This window comes from Vicia villosa, linkage group LG1 (assembly GCF_029867415.1).
Source record: "Vicia villosa cultivar HV-30 ecotype Madison, WI linkage group LG1, Vvil1.0, whole genome shotgun sequence".
Taxonomy (NCBI): domain Eukaryota; kingdom Viridiplantae; phylum Streptophyta; class Magnoliopsida; order Fabales; family Fabaceae; genus Vicia; species Vicia villosa.
Window position 1 is genome coordinate 119,885,361 of NC_081180.1, and position 15,564 is coordinate 119,900,924.

The 15,564-nt window shown below is 35.8% G+C and overlaps 2 protein-coding genes across 5 annotated transcripts; one reads left to right on the plus strand and one right to left on the minus strand.

Moving 5' to 3' along the window:
- The first annotated feature begins 3,154 nt into the window (after positions 1-3,154).
- LOC131644010 (uncharacterized) lies at positions 3,155-9,040 on the plus strand. Its single transcript, XM_058914385.1, has 8 exons — positions 3,155-3,556; positions 4,009-4,197; positions 4,298-4,480; positions 4,582-4,767; positions 4,868-5,053; positions 5,150-5,338; positions 5,440-5,628; positions 5,729-9,040. Exons 1-8 carry the CDS (start codon positions 3,512-3,514, stop codon positions 8,675-8,677), a joined length of 4,116 nt encoding a protein of 1,371 aa, XP_058770368.1. The 5' UTR covers positions 3,155-3,511; the 3' UTR covers positions 8,678-9,040.
- Positions 9,041-9,758: 718 nt separating this feature from the next.
- LOC131644011 (transcription factor PIF3-like) lies at positions 9,759-14,170 on the minus strand. Of its 4 annotated transcripts, none has more exons than XM_058914388.1 (9): positions 14,151-14,170; positions 13,213-13,462; positions 11,872-13,090; positions 11,683-11,787; positions 11,501-11,566; positions 10,968-11,033; positions 10,374-10,877; positions 10,164-10,247; positions 9,759-10,080 (listed from the first exon to the last, which is right to left on the minus strand). In XM_058914388.1, exons 2-8 carry the CDS (start codon positions 13,296-13,298, stop codon positions 10,167-10,169), a joined length of 2,127 nt encoding a protein of 708 aa, XP_058770371.1. In that variant the 5' UTR covers positions 13,299-13,462; positions 14,151-14,170; the 3' UTR covers positions 9,759-10,080; positions 10,164-10,166. The 4 variants fall into 4 exon arrangements, with proteins under 4 accessions (XP_058770371.1, XP_058770370.1, XP_058770369.1 ...); XM_058914387.1 differs by lacking the exon at positions 14,151-14,170 and adding an exon at positions 13,945-14,140; XM_058914386.1 differs by lacking the exon at positions 14,151-14,170 and adding an exon at positions 13,657-14,140.
- Positions 14,171-15,564: the final 1,394 nt, after the last annotated feature.

The window sequence follows — 15,564 nt, forward strand, 5'->3', positions numbered from 1 at the left end:
TAAGAGATACATATTTATAATAGCCAAAATCCAACAAATCTCAAAACATATCTCCTTAATTGTTAGAATAAAATATATTATTATAATCTTATGATATCTCTTAAATACTATAAATATCTTATAATATCTCTTAGACTATTATAAATATATATATATCTTATAATATCTTTTATAATATTATAAATATATATATATCTTATAATATCTTTGTATATTAATTTATATGATCTCTAAATTAATATAAAATATTCTAACATTAATGAATGGATCAATGAACCTAACCAATCGAGTTCGATACCCGTGAGCCGCTCGGACTAGACTATTTTTGGACTTTCTGATTTCTGACAATCTCAAAACATGTTTTCTTCTCTTCATCAACAAATATTTTAAGGCATACTTCAACATCCTACAAATGAGTTTTTTGTTATTCAATAAAATCAAGGACTTGCATGAGTAAATCTGGGACAAAATTCATTTTCTTGAATCTCATTTAATAAACTGTTAAAAACCAATTATAATAATTTTCAAAACGGTTGTCTTAGCTAAACATAGAAGTAGTTAAAATTGGTAATTGATTTGGTCTTTAAGGATGATAGTCTTTTTATTACTTAAATATAACCATACGCTTGAGGCAACGTTAGTCTTCCACAAAGCTAGGGAGATTCACCCTAATCTTTATAGTGCGTGTTGGATTTTTGTCGAGTTGGATGAATATGAAATTACCATATGGAATTTTCCTTTGTATCATCATCCTAGCCTCGACAGTGAGAATTATCTTTACGTCGTGCTCGTTATTGGATGTAAATTCCTCACAATGAGCATCATAGTTTTCCACATTGACGTCTATGAGTTGTTATCTGGAAGTGTTGGCCTCTTTTTCCTTCCTTTTCTTCTAAGCGACAGTTGCGTCCAGGTTACTGTACAAAAATTTGAGGTAGCGTCGATATCTTGTCAGGTTTGCGCATATGGTCATTACTTTACATTTGAAGTTGTGATATTTCATCTTGAGGTGGATGGTGAATGACACTTCCCCCAAGGCCGCTTTGCAGTCTCCCTATAACACAGTTGTAAACTAACTTACATGGGACCACAAAAAATTGGACGTCTATGGTCCTGGTTCCATTCTCTTTTCCAAAGGTAACCAATAGTTCTATGAAACCCCTAACTTACATTTGAAGTTGTGATATTTCATCTTGAGGTGGATGGTGAATGACACTTCCCCCAAGGCCGCTTTGGAGTCTCCCTATAACACAGTTGTAAACTAACTTACATGGGACCACAAAAAATTGGACGTCTATGGTCCTGGTTCCATTCTCATTTCCAAAGGTAACCAATAGTTCAATGAAACCCTAAGGACGGGTTACCGTTATGTTGAAGTCTTGTAAAAATTATTTTCATGTATGGCATAGAGGTTTAATTTCTCATGCGTAGTTTGATGAACAATTTTGCGTACATAATGTCACACAGACTCCCTTCATCGATGAGAATTTGGGAAACATTAAAATTGTCCATGGTTGCCATGATTATCAACAAAAATATCTCGTTTGGTATGCTTATAATCCTCTATTGTCGCTAAATCCTAGAATGGGTTGTTGTCTAAAGCTCACTCTTGAAGTCAGTTCATGATATTTCTAAAGAGAGTCAATGCATCTCTTGTTGCCCCCTCTTAGATCATCCTCCTTGGTGTATCTACTTAGTCTTTCTTTCTTTACCATATTTTCAATTGATTCATTGGTCTCGTGCATGTGACATTTGTAAAACTTGCAGTACTTCGTCTTGTCAATGCATTCTTACTCCTTCAAGGCTTAGGGTTATTACATCTTGGCTTCTTTGAATGTTTTATTGGTACATTCTTGTAGGGTTCTCTCCATGAATATGTTAAAGGGATATACTCCAAGACCAAGACCTGAATTCCTTGTTCATCTCCTTGTCTACGTCTTCACAACACTTGGTGTCTTCTTCGAGTTTCCCAAATGTCATACTATTCTTTATATCTTCATATCATGATTTCTCTTCATTATTAATTAATGTATGGTTGAGTCTGAGCTTACCAAATGTCTTATTATTCTTTATATCTTCATATCATAATTTCTCTTCATAATTAATTAATATATGGTGACATTATTCTTTATATCTTCATATCATAATTTCTCTTCATAATTAATTAATATATGGTTGAGCCCGAGCGAGTAGTTCGCTCATACTATTAGGGTTAGGCTTTAAGGCTTAGTTAATCTTCTCAATATTTCATTATAAAATATTCATTAAATAGTTCATTATTGCCAAAATATAATAAGAATAAAACACAAAATTTTATATAAATTTCTATATATGTAATCTAACTATTGATATCTATATATATTTTTTAAGAAAAAAAGTATTATACATTGCTTGAAACTATCTAACAAAATTAAATAAATTTATTAATCTACATACCTAATTACAATTTAAGATCTACAAAGCAATTAAACTAATTAATATTTATTTTAAAAGACATATCTGATTCTAACTACTATACCAGCTTTTTTATATTTATAATAGTACTACACCAGATTTTGATGCCCTGATAGAGAAAAGACCAGCAGACGTTGATGATGAAATTTTGATTTAAATAAATAAGAAACAATGTCCCTCACACCTTAATTATAATAAATTTTTGACTTAATGGTAGCAAGTGACAACAACCATAGTCCATAATGATGTAGTCCATAGAATCAAAAGTAATTAAAATAAAAAATGGCGGTTTATTTTAAAATTTCAAGTTGCCTTAATATTATTATTAACAATAATTCTACTTGCTGTCTAAATACTTCTGTTAATACTTATTTCTTATATTAAATAATACGTCATAAAAAATTTTTTAGTAAGTAATTCTCTCATCTGATTAGTATCTAAATCAAATACATTAATTATTCGATGAAGCTAAAAATATTATTTTGAAAGAGGAGAATTTGTTAATGATTTTGATAATTAGAAAAGGACATTTAATTAAGATTTGATTAAAAGGAATCTTAATAAACCATAGTCCACAAGAAGATAATATCTATCTATGTCAATAAGAGGGCCCAAAAACATTTTTCAACTTTCAACCGTTTAAATGCATGAAGAACTGATCAGGTCCCATTAATCACTCCTCCAATAAAGCTAGTCACTTTGCTACAGCTCAATCCAGCTATATCATCAACTTTTCCATTTTATCATATACTTTTTTGTATTTTAATCAAAAAAAACTTTAGTACCACATTAATCATAATAATAAATAATAATACTAATCTTGTTAAATCATTGAGTCCACAATAGTATACCACCAGCTCATGTGACATACAGTCTGTCAAAACATCTCTGTTTCTGCCTTTTTTTTCTTCATTGCAAAAACAAACTCCTTTTTTCCTGCCAACCATATTATTCTCCTCACTTGAAAACTTTCTTTATTGGTTATTTTCTACACCTTAAGTTCTCAACAACTTCACTTGTAATTGTAACCTCACTACTCACTCTTGGTTTTCTCATCATGGCTAGTGAGACTCTTGAACTTCCTTCTGATCCTACTCATCAGGTTTGTTCTTATGATCTTTAACTTTTTCTTAATTGTACTTAGGTTGTTTTTTATCAAGCTTGCATGTTTTTAATCAGTGGATAATTGTATACAAAGTTAGTTTTTTTAATATGAAAATATATAGTGACAAATAATAATAGTAAAGTTGATCTTCTTAAGATCTTAAAACTTGTTAGGAGTTTTGTTGATTCATGTAAGATAAAGGAACTGAATGGATTCTGAATTTTGAAGTGTTGAATGGTTTATCCAATGATCAATGATTGTATTCCTCTCATAGGGTTCTTTTGTTGAAGAGTATTAGACAAGTTATGTTTCATAAAATGTTCCCTAGGTTTGTTTTTTGCTTTTTTTTTTTCTTTCTAAACAACCACTTTTTGTTGATGATTAAGTGTTTTTTTTTAGCAGGTAATATTCATTTGACTAATAATGTTTTCATCTTTTATGTTCTGTAGGAATTTGTGAAGCAGGAAAAGGATGAAGCTATTGCAGAAAAGATCAATTCCTTAGCGAATGAAGATGGAGATAAGCCGGATGATGCACAAGGTCAATCTACTCCCTCGTCCACGACAGAAGGAGATGAGGTGAAGGCTGAGTTTGTAGCAGCAGAGATCGTAAAGGACGACAATTCTTCAACATTGAAGGTATACATTAAAGATAGTCCGCAACCTGACATAGTATGTGATGAACCAAATCCACCTGTTCCATTTAAATAATAATGTTTTTTCTTCTTTTATTATATAGGAATTTGTGAAGCCGGAAAAGGATGATGCTATTGCAGAAAAGATTGATTCCTTAGCCAATGAAGACAAGCCCGACAACACACAAAGTCAAGCTCTTCCTTCGTCCACAACAGAAGGAGATGAGGTGAAGGCTGAGCTTGTAGCAGCAGAGATCGTAAAGGATGACGATTCTTCAACATTGAAGGTATCTGTTAAAGATAGTCCGAAACCTGACATAGTCTATGAAGAACCAAATCAATCTGTTTCATTTAACTAACAATGTTTCTTTCATTTTTTACTATATAGGAATTTGTGAAGCCAGAAAAAGATGAAGCTATTGCAGAAAAGATCGATTCCTTAGCCAATGAAGATGGAGACAAGCCTGATGACGCACCAATTCAAGCTATTCCTTCGTCCAAAACAGGAGACGAGGTGAAAGCGGAGCTTGCATCAGAAGCGATCGAAAAGGGTGACAATTCTTCAGCGTTGAAGGTGTTTATTGAATATAGTCTGAAACCTGACATAGTTTATGATGCACAGAATCCAACTGTTTCTTTTAACTAACATTGTTTTTTCATCTTTTATTATATAGGAGTTTGTGAAGCTGGAAAAGGATGAAGCTATTGAAGAAAAGATCAATTCCTTAGCCAATGAAGTTGGAGACAAGCCTGACCATTCACAAAGTCAAGCTACTCCTACATCCGAGGCAGAAGATGAGGTGAAGGCTGAGCTTACAGCAGTGGAGATCGAAAAGGGTGACGACTCTGCAGCATTGAAGGTATCTGTTGAAGATACTCCGAAACCTGACGTAGTTGATGATGCACAAAATCCTGCTATTTAAACTAACATTGTTTTTTCATCTTTTATTTTATAGGAATTTGTAAAGCCGGAAAAGGATGAAGCTATTTCAGAAAAGATTAATTCCTTGGCCAATGAAGATGGTGACAAGCCCGAAGATGCACAAGGTCAGGCTACTCCTTCGTCCACGGCAGTAGGCGATGAGGTGAAGGCTGAGCTTGCATCAGAAGCGATCGAAAAGGGTGACGATTCTTCAGCATTGAAGGTATCTGTTGAAGATAGTCTGAAACCTGACATGGTTGATGATGAACCAAATCCACCTGTTTCATTTAACTCATCATGTTTTTATCATCTTTTATTATATAGGAATTTGTAAAGCCAGAAAAGGACGAAGCTATTGCAGAAAAGATTGATTCCTTAGCCAATGAAGATGGAGGCAAGCCTGATGATGCACAAGATCAAGCAACACCTTCGTCCACGACGGAAGGAGACGAGGTGAAGGCTGAGCTTGCAGCAGCAGAGATTGAAACGGGAGACAATTCTTCAGCACTGAAGGTATCTGTTGAAGATAGTTCGAAGCCTAACATAGTTGATGATGCACAAAATCCAGCTGTTTCATTTAACTAACATTGTTTTTTCATCTTTTATTATATAGGAATTTGTGAAGCTGGAAAAGGACGAGGCTATTGCAGAAAAGATCAATTCCTTAGCCAATGAAGATGGATTCAAGCCTGACAATTCACAAGGTCAAGCTACACCTTCGTCCACAACAGAAGGAGATGAGGTGAAGGCTAAGCTGGCAGCAGCAGAGATCGAAAAAGTTGACGATTCGTCAGCATTGACCGTTTCCGTTGAAGATGTTCTGAAACCAGACATAGTTGATGAATCACAAAATTCAGCTGCAGAGAAAGGAGATGAAGAGAAGGCTGAGCTTACAGCAGCAGAGATTGAAAAGTCTGAAGACTCTTCAGCATTGAAGATCTTTATCGAAGATAGCCCGAAACCTGACATAGTTGATGATGTACCAAATTCGGCTGTAGAAAAAGTAGATGAAGAGAAGGCTGAGCTTCCTGTTTCTGTAGAAAAAACTGATGATTCAGTGCCAATAGAACCTGTTGCAGTTGCAGACATTGCGGAAGAGGAGAAGGATCCAATTCCTGAATCACAGCCTATTAGTGTTGCAGAACCAGTGCTTGACGCAGCAATAAGCCAGCAAGACGAGCCACCATCGACTGAAACTGATGTGAAGGAAACACAACAAACGATTGAAAAGAAACCTGTAGATGAAGAGAATAAATCCAAAACAGGAGACGTTCCAGAAGCTGAAATCATTGAAAAATCAGTTGACACCACTGAAAGTTCAAGTGATGCCACTGAGACTAATCAATCTGAAGTAACTGAGGTGAAACAGGCTGAAATTTCAGAAACAGGTGCCGAAAAGGTGACCGAGCCTGTCGCTACAAAAGAGAGGGAAGTAACACAAGAACCAGAAAAAGAATCGCAAGAAAAATCAGAAGAGGCGGAGCAACCAAGCACAATTGCAATCGTTGAACCCTCAGCTGAAGCCAATGAGGAAAAGATATCAACAGCGATAGCGGAAGAGACCAACAACACCGAAGTAGAGCCTACAGAAAAAGCAAAAGCAGAATCTGTGATTACTGAAGTTGAGCCTACAGAAACAAAAAAAGAACTTGTGGTTGCTGATGTTGAGCCCACAGGAACAGTAAAAGACGAGCCTGTGGTTACTGAAGTTGAGGAAAATAAAAAAGAATCGAAGGAAGCGGAGCAACCAAACACATCTTCAATTCCTGAACAGTCTGCAGAAACTAATGATGTCATTGCTGTAGAAGAAAAAACAAGAGAATTGGAGTTCGAGGCCGCGATACCGAAAGATATAAACAACGACAATGCAGGGCCTACTGAAACAAAGAGAGCAGAGCCTGTGGTTACTCAAGTTGAGCCTACAGAAACAGTGAAAGAAGAACTTGTGGTTGCTGAAGTTGAGCCCACAGAAACAGTAAAAGACGAGCCTGCGGTTACTGAAGTTGAGGAAAATCAAAAAGAGCCAAAGGAAGAGGAGCAACCAAACACATCTTCAATTCCTGAACAGTCTGCAGAAACTAATGATGTCATTGCTGTAGAAGAAAAAACAAGAGAATTAGAGTTTGCAGCAGCGACACTGAAAGATACAAACAACGCCAATGCAAAGTCTACTGAAACAGAGAAAGCAGAGCCTGTGGTTACTCAAGCTGAGGCTACAGATACAGTAAAAGAAGAACTTGTGGTTGCTGAAGTTGAGCCCACAGAAACAGTGAAAGAAGAGCCTGCGGTTATTGAAATTGAGGAAAATCAGAAAGAACCAGAACAACAATCAACAGAACCGAGGGAAGACGAGCAACTAAACGCATCTTCAATTCCTGAACAGTCTACCGAAACTAATAATGTCATTGCTGTAGAAGAAAAGACAAGAGAATTAGAGTTTGAGGCCACGATACTGAAAGAGACAAACAACAACAATGTAGGGCCTACGGAAACCGAGAAAGCAGAGCCTGTGGTTACTGAAGTGGATGAAAGCCAAGGTGCACAAGAAATTCAATCGTTCAAGCAAGAGGAAGAAGCGAAGCCAAAGGAAAAATCTGAAAGTCAAGAACAAATAGGTGATACAGTGGAGGTTCACCCTTCTAAAGACTCTGATATTGACCCGGTGAAAGAGGCTGGCAACTCGGAATTAGAAGCAATTCCTGTAAAAGAAGAGAACATAGACTCTCTGTCTAATGGAGTGGAGGAAAAGCCAAGAGAACAATTACAAATAGGTGAAGAAGTTGTGGAAACTATTAAGGTGGTGGAGCCTGAGAAAGCAACGCAAAAAAGTGAAGAATCTATCGACGGTACAATAAAAAACTCCACTGTCAAAGAAGACGAAAGTGAAACTAACACCACAGTGAATACTGAACAAGTTTCACTAAATGAGGAAGCTCAGACAAAGCTTGAAAATCCAGTGGAACCTTCTCCTGAAGTTGAAGAAAAGACTGTTGTAGAAGATGTTAAGAAAGAAGTGGCCGGTGTTACAGAGAACGCTACCAGTGTCGATGAAAAGGTTGATGTTGCCGCAGAAAATGTAAAGAAGGAACCAGAAGCACCTGATGCTGTCCAAGTATCCTCAAGAGAAACGGAGGTTGAGATCAAGAAGGCTGAGGAACAAAATGAGGCAAAGACAGATACACCTGAAGCAGGGAAAGCTGACACAAAGGTAGATGAAATCTCTAAAGCTGTAAGTGAACCTGTTAGAGAAACACTGGCATCTAAATTTGAAGAAAAAGACGAGGAGGAAAAAACTATTCAAACAGGAGAGAATAATTCGGAGAAAGAAAAAATCGAAGAGCCAGTGAAAACTGAGGTTGAAGCCACTAAGGAAAATGATACAACAACAGTAACCAAGGACCTTCCAAAAGAAACTCCAGCCAAACCAGCTCAGAAGCAATCAAATAATATCATATCAAAGGTAAAACAGTCACTAGTGAAAGCAAAGAAGGCTATCACTGGTAAATCACCATCCTCCAAAAACCTGAACTCAGATCAAAAGGGGGACATTAAAGTCAAATAATGCGACACAGAATGAATTAAGTTTGATGAATTAAACTGTTTGTTTTATTTTTTTCGTTGTTGTGATGCATAGCATTATAGCATATATTTTGGTTTCTATACATTTTTTATTTTCTCTTGAATTTGTTTGAATGCAAAAAGGTGTGCAGAGTGCAGTGTATATAGATGGCCTTAGGCCATGCTTTAGACAGTAGTGTAAAATTTGATTGTTTTCTTCTTCTTTATTCTTTTGAATGTATGCAGTTTGTTCCTGATTGATGTTTGTAAACGATGGAAGCCATTTTAACTATATGGCGTGAAAATGAATGGTTTGTACTTCTGTACAATGAGCTGTGATGAATGATGATCTAGTATTGATTGTTTATTGCCAATTTGTTTCAATCCTTATGTTCCTTTCTACTTACTAAGTAAAGAAGCCTTCACAATCACAACAAGTTCTCATTCTCAATAATGTAAATGATTACTTGAGTGATAAGTTAGCTCAATTCACCATCATTTCTATACAAAAGAAGATGAAACAAAGACATGAGTTCAAGAGAGATATACTAGCTTCGATACTACACTGTCTAAATAGATGCTTCTCAACCATTTATAATCATGAACTACCAAAACCAAGATATTCTTATTAAGTGAACTGTTTTTACGGTTTATACCATACTAATCAGGATTCAGGAATAACCATGTGATCTTGAGTACTGTTATTTGTTATGTGAATAAAAATCTAGGCTTTTTGACCAAATGAGGAAAAATAAAATGATGGTAACTAGTAAAGTATTATTAAAGTTGTATTTAAGCCACGCATTGTCGATGTTTCAGGATTGTGCAATGTATATATGTGTTTAGGTGGTCTTATCAACGATGTAGTTTTTAGGCGTGAACCTAGGCTCAGGTTAGGCTTGAGGGTAGATATTGAAGTTGTATTTGAGTCTTACATTGACAAAGTTCTTGAACTGCAGTGTGTGTATGTGTTTGGACACTCGTCTTATTGACTGTTTTGGGAGTGAAATCGAAGTCTGTTTTGACAAATATAATATACGAACAAAATGTAATTTGTAATCTTATTATTTCATTAATCCAAAGAATCACTATGAAAGATCTGAATCAAGCATTTGAATGCATAATGTTAAGTAAGATATATAAAAAAACTATGCCATTAGATTGGACAGGTTGTGGATGTACAAATGAGTGGCGAATCACAAGATACCAAAATTTGTGCAATTTTCAAATTCCGGAAACTAGAATTCCCATCACTATTTTGACGGATCAACCTCAATGACTCCCAAATATCCTCTGTAGTAATCTGGATTGAACTTGCAAAGATGAGATACAAGAGATTTTGGACTCACATTTCGAAAAACCTGATTCTTCAACTAGCCACGATCAGACCGTAGTATCAAACATAACCTGCTAGAAGTAAAAGTTGAGGTTGAATGAGTTCATGTATTCATGCATTTACTGGAACTGTGATACATGTTCATAATACTTACCAATCACAAAGTGATATTTCCAGGATTAGCAGCTCTACTGTCATCGGCCACCGAGGGATGACCACCATTATGCGCCAAAGCCGACTGTGTAGTATGACAGAAATGTAGAACATAAACATCAAGCATAAGAATAGCATAAAATTATTCTCAAAACTAAATGTTAACTAATGTGAAAGTTGATCAAGAGAACCTAGTTATGGATAAACAGACCTGATTAGGAATCTGGTTTGTAGGGTCATGTCCACCTGTGCTTTGTTTAATTTGAGAGTCCACGTTCCGCATTGGATCTTTTGAGCCCGACACTGAAGCCGGATTCACGGATTCAACAAGTCCTGTGGATCCATACGCAGATGGTCCAGGAGCTGATGAGTTCAAAACAGGTCCTCCTGAAAAAGGAAATACAGGAGCGCGCGGAATTGGCATGGAAATTCCCTGACCTGGAAGCCCAAACCCTTGAGGATTCGATCTGGCCATCCCATGTATAGCAGAAGGTCCAGACATAGGGATATGAGTTCCTTGCATCTGAGGCATCATTGGAAATCTAGAAGGTCCACCGTTCATGTCTGGTATTCCCATTCCATAACCCATACCTAACCCCATATGCATGCCAATGCTCATAGGCGAAAATGCGGCCATGTGTGGTGCATGCATGTGCTGCATTCCAGCAGGTAACATCATTTGAGGCATATATAAACCAGCACCCATTGACATCATCTGCAAAACAAGATAGGAATCATTCTCTGAGATCATTTTTAGTCATAAAATTTAAAACTGAACAATTAATGCCACGGGGATTGAGATTACTTGAACTTGGAGCTGAAGTGTTTTTAGATACTCGATTGCCTCATCAAGCATAGAAGCTTTATCCACCTAGTAGTAGTACATGTGAAGTTAGAAAAACCAAAATAAATTAGGAATCAAGTATACATGAATATATAAAGCCTGAAAAATATGCTTATAAGTGGGGGCAATTCTCACCCTACAAGTCATTTTGTAAGGATGAGTTAGGCCCAAATCACATTTCTTAACATGGTATCAGAGTCTGGTCTAAAATATTTATTTCCACGCTCCAGATGTCCAGTCCTGGGCGTGAGAGGGCATGTTAAGAGTCCCGCATCGGACAATATATGGTCTGAACATGTGGTATAAGTGGGGGCAATCCTCACCCTAAAAGCCGGTTTTGTAAGGATGAGTTAGGCCTAAACCACATTTCTTAACAATAACCAACATTCAATATTTCTCAACAACAAAAAAAAAAAAAAGAAACTACATAACATTATACAGTTTTTCAAGTGGACCTAAGAAGTGCAAAATAGAATGAGAAGAAATAAACCAACCTTATTGCAGTTAGGTATGAGTTCTTGTAATGCGCGCATCTTCTCATTTATTCTGTCTCTTCGTCTCTGTATAAATAAATTATGATTCGATGAATCGTGAACAAATTGAGCTCACAAGAAAGAAAATAAGCGTGGTTTCGAAGTTAACACGACACAAATAGAAGATGCATGGCCATGCTTACCCTTTCAGATAGATTATGCACTTCAGCAGCACGGCTTCTTTTGGAACCTGCAACTCCTCGTCCGGAAGCCCCCTTCTTAACACCCAGTGATTCCTCCTCAACATCCTTCAAGTAAAGTGTTTTCTTAGTTTATAGAGGGAAAATATAAAATAAGTCAAAAAACAGTGTAAATCTATATTGTTAACTTACTTCACTATGGCATTCAGAGTCATCAGTGTCTCTATTTTTCCGTTTTAAATCTCGATTTGGATCATCCGAGCCTCTATCTGCACCGTTGCCAGAGCAAATAGAAGAAGATGCTATTGCCGTCTCTATACCTTTTTCCGCAGCTGTTTGTACTTTAGTGCCAGCGTCGCCAAGAACTTGATTGGAAGGTTGATCTTTTTTAATTCCACTCTCTTTGCAAACAGGCTCAGATTGTTTAGAAGCCACAACATTCGTTTCAAGAGATTTCGTCTGCAAAGGTTTCAAATCAGCCTTGGATTGCACCACCGCCTTCTGACACCGAATCTCTGGTTCCTTTGAACACTCGCCGCTCGAATTAACAAGAGTTGATTCAGGAGGGTTGCTGCTAGTAGAAGCTTCACCTCTATTCTTAATTCCAATACTATCCGATCTTGCTGAAGGTGAAATCAAACCAGACTTCAGCCCAATGTTCTGGAGATTAGCTCTCACAATAGCAGCGGGCCTTGCAAAATGGGAAAAATTCACTACATTGGAACCATTGCCGGGCATTTTAGGATCTTGCTTCTGCGCCTTTAAGCTAGAAAAATCACTTGAGGAAGATGGAACACCGTAAGGCACATCCTGGTTACCATTACTTGCATTATTGTTTTCATGTATATCCGATTCCCTAGATCTAACAGGTACAAATGATGTTTGACATTGATTCGACGATGGCGGATATAACTGATTGGTGCTAGCTTTATTTCTCGCAGTCTCAACCTGTTCAGCTGAAGAACCCTTCGAAACATTCATCGGTTCTGCAGAATCTTTATTCGAGTCCCTAAACACCTGATTTCCATTACTCCTTTTATCGAATAGAGTAAAACTATTTGATGCAGGGATGTCGTTATGTAGTTCATTTAAGAAATCAGAACCATATTCAGTTGGCAAAGAACCATCCATCGAATAATCCAACCAAGGCATCATTTCATCTACTTCGCGAGATGGCACTGATATCGGAATCTCATTCAAACCAGACTCTAAATCACCAAACTTTCCTATCTTCTGATTGTTACCGTATCCTCCTCCAACGTCTTTATCTCGACCTCTCGGACTATGTGACGGTAAGCAGTGAGATGGCAAACTCCTGCAAGGTGGACTATTCTTCCTACCTCTACTCGATTGACCTTGGCTCGAAATCTGACCACTCTCCCAAACCAGCTCAAAAAAATCATTCTCAGGTCTGCACATTCAAATCAAATCCAAATGAAACAAAAGACCAAGACAAAAAACACTTAATTTCATCAAATCAAACACATGAAAAGGATTATAACAAGTTAAAACAGCTTATGCTAATGAACTTACGAGGAAGGTTGATCAGCTACACTTGTGGTGTTAGTCTCATTCCCAAGCTTCTCTCTAGCCAAACGGTACAACTCATAAAGAGGCATGATGAAGAATAAATCAAGGGATCAAACCAAAACTCAGACAAACCAAAAAACCTCAAATCAAAAAACCAAAGCTCTTAGTCTTAACATTGCTTCCAATATATTCTTCTGCAAAAACTGAGCAACCTTTGGAATCCAAATGAAGTTTGAAGACAAAGCAGAAACACCTGAAACAAGCCACAATAAAGGAAACAAGCTTACATCAACAATTTTACAAAATTAAAAAAAAAAAAGAATCATTTTTTAAAATACCCAAAAGTCATTATCAATGAGAAAACAAAAGTAACAAAACAATAATACAAAATTAAGCTAATAAAACAACATCAGTCAAACAAATTAATTATAAACCATGCTTACTAACCTTGTCAAGTATAAAGTAAGTGACTTTAAACCGATCTTAATTTTTTAATCTTAATTTCTTTCCCTAATCAGCATTTAAGTCGGCAGTGACAAAATCCAAAATCCAAAATCCAAAATCCCAGTTGAGATCAAGGAAAACCCAATTATCTTTTCTCAACTGGGTACTCAAAAAGTTTCAAAATTTGATGAAAACTTAACCTCATTCACAATAACAAGCTTTTTTTATTCCTATTCCAATGTTTGAGTGGGAGTGATGATTAATCATTCCCAATTCTATCAAAAAAGCAACCTTATAAGCTCGAAGAAAGAGAAAAATCCAAACTTTAAGACCCAAATAGACGCGGAAGGCGGCGAAAGCTTTGCAGAGTTTGCAGAAAACCAATGCAGCAACACACGCACACAGCTGAGAAGACAGAAACAGAGGAAAAAATAGAGAGAGAAATTAAGGTTTCCTTTTCCAAACTATGGTTAATGTTATGGTTAAGTTGTTGTGACCTTTTGAAAATCAAATGGTTACTCTCTTTTTAAGCGAGTGAATCACACGCTTCTCTTGTCTCTTAACATTTTTTGCCATAAAGTGGGTGGGTATGTTTCCCATAATAGTTTGTGTGTGACCATGGTAAGATGTGTGAGAGAGAGAATGTGTCCCTATTCTATGTATTGCTCTTTTATATATTATCCTTGCAAATTGGGTGAATCCATAATGGAACACAACAAAATCATATCCATATCATTATAACTTGTTTGGATTGTGACATTCTTTTTAGTATATAAAGATGGTCTTAAGAAAATAGTCAAAATTATGTTTGTTAATTGAGGGTTAAGACATTAATCAAGTCATTGAATTGATCATTACTATTTTTATATTAAGATAATTGACAAAAGGAGCAATCTTAGTCCCTTCATTGTTGGAGAGACTTTAGTTTGGGGTTAATTGAGTGGTGGCCTATGATATTAATGGTTGGCATTTCAATCATGCTAGAAGAGGAGTGGTGTCCTTTCTCTAATTTTATACTTTTGTTAAGTCTTGGATTTATTATAATTAGGGTTTTGGAATATTTAATTAGTGTATAAGTTGTTTTAAGCAAATCTATTGGACATTACTTAGTGTGTAAGTTTCTTTAAGCAAATCTATTGGACATTATATTATTTAGTGTCTAGGTTTTTTTTGCAACACCAAAAAAATCACATATTATTTTAGAATTGACACCATCATAATTAATTTATACACTTTTAAATCAATGTCTTTACAAAAGATAAAATTGTGAGGGCGTGAGACCTAAGTTCAACAAAATCTCATAAATACAATGTTGTAAATTTGAGGTGGTCGGACTATTTAGTCCATCACCTTTGATTGTGACTAGTGTTGTAATATACCAAAAGTTTTATATTGTTTAATGTTAGATATGGCTCATATTAAGACAGAGAAATACAACATTTACAAATTCTAAATATGTCTTATGTCCAACTGTTTGTTCTGGGTGAGTGATGGGTGGGTGATAGATGGGGAGTAGTATTTTTTTGGGTACGGTTCAAGAGTATTATTGTAAACTGATTCGTAGTATAGTATTATATATATATATATATATATATATATATATATATATATATATATATATATATATATATATATATTTCTCGTAACATTGTAAACCTACTTAATCACAAAAATAAAAAATAAACATTGGTTGCTTTATAGTCGCAAAGGTAAGCATCATTGTCTAAACTGCATTAACAAAGATCGATTGTGTTCATTGTCTATTACTTTTATTTCTCTTTAATCATCTATGTTGGTTGTTATTATAACAAATGGCATCAGATGTCGATTAATCTTTGTGCAAAATTCGAGGAGACAAGGTTCGAAGGAATGTGTAATTTCAGATTATAGCAATTAGGCAAAAAGGACATA

Bases quoted from the DNA above. Each gene is read 5' to 3' on its own strand.
- LOC131644010 (XM_058914385.1), top strand. From the start codon at position 3,512: ATGGCTAGTGAGACTCTTGAACTTCCTTCTGATCCTACTCATCAG. The intron at 5,054-5,149 runs GTATCTGTTGAA...TTTATTTTATAG, and splicing joins ACGACTCTGCAGCATTGAAG to GAATTTGTAAAGCCGGAAAA. The intron at 5,629-5,728 runs GTATCTGTTGAA...TTTATTATATAG, and splicing joins ACAATTCTTCAGCACTGAAG to GAATTTGTGAAGCTGGAAAA.
- LOC131644011 (XM_058914388.1), bottom strand. From the start codon at position 13,298: ATGCCTCTTTATGAGTTGTACCGTTTGGCTAGAGAGAAGCTTGGGAAT. The intron at 11,567-11,682 runs GTAAGCATGGCC...TTATTTATACAG, and splicing joins TGCATAATCTATCTGAAAGG to AGACGAAGAGACAGAATAAA. The intron at 11,034-11,500 runs GTTGGTTTATTT...TACTACTACTAG, and splicing joins TCATACCTAACTGCAATAAG to GTGGATAAAGCTTCTATGCT.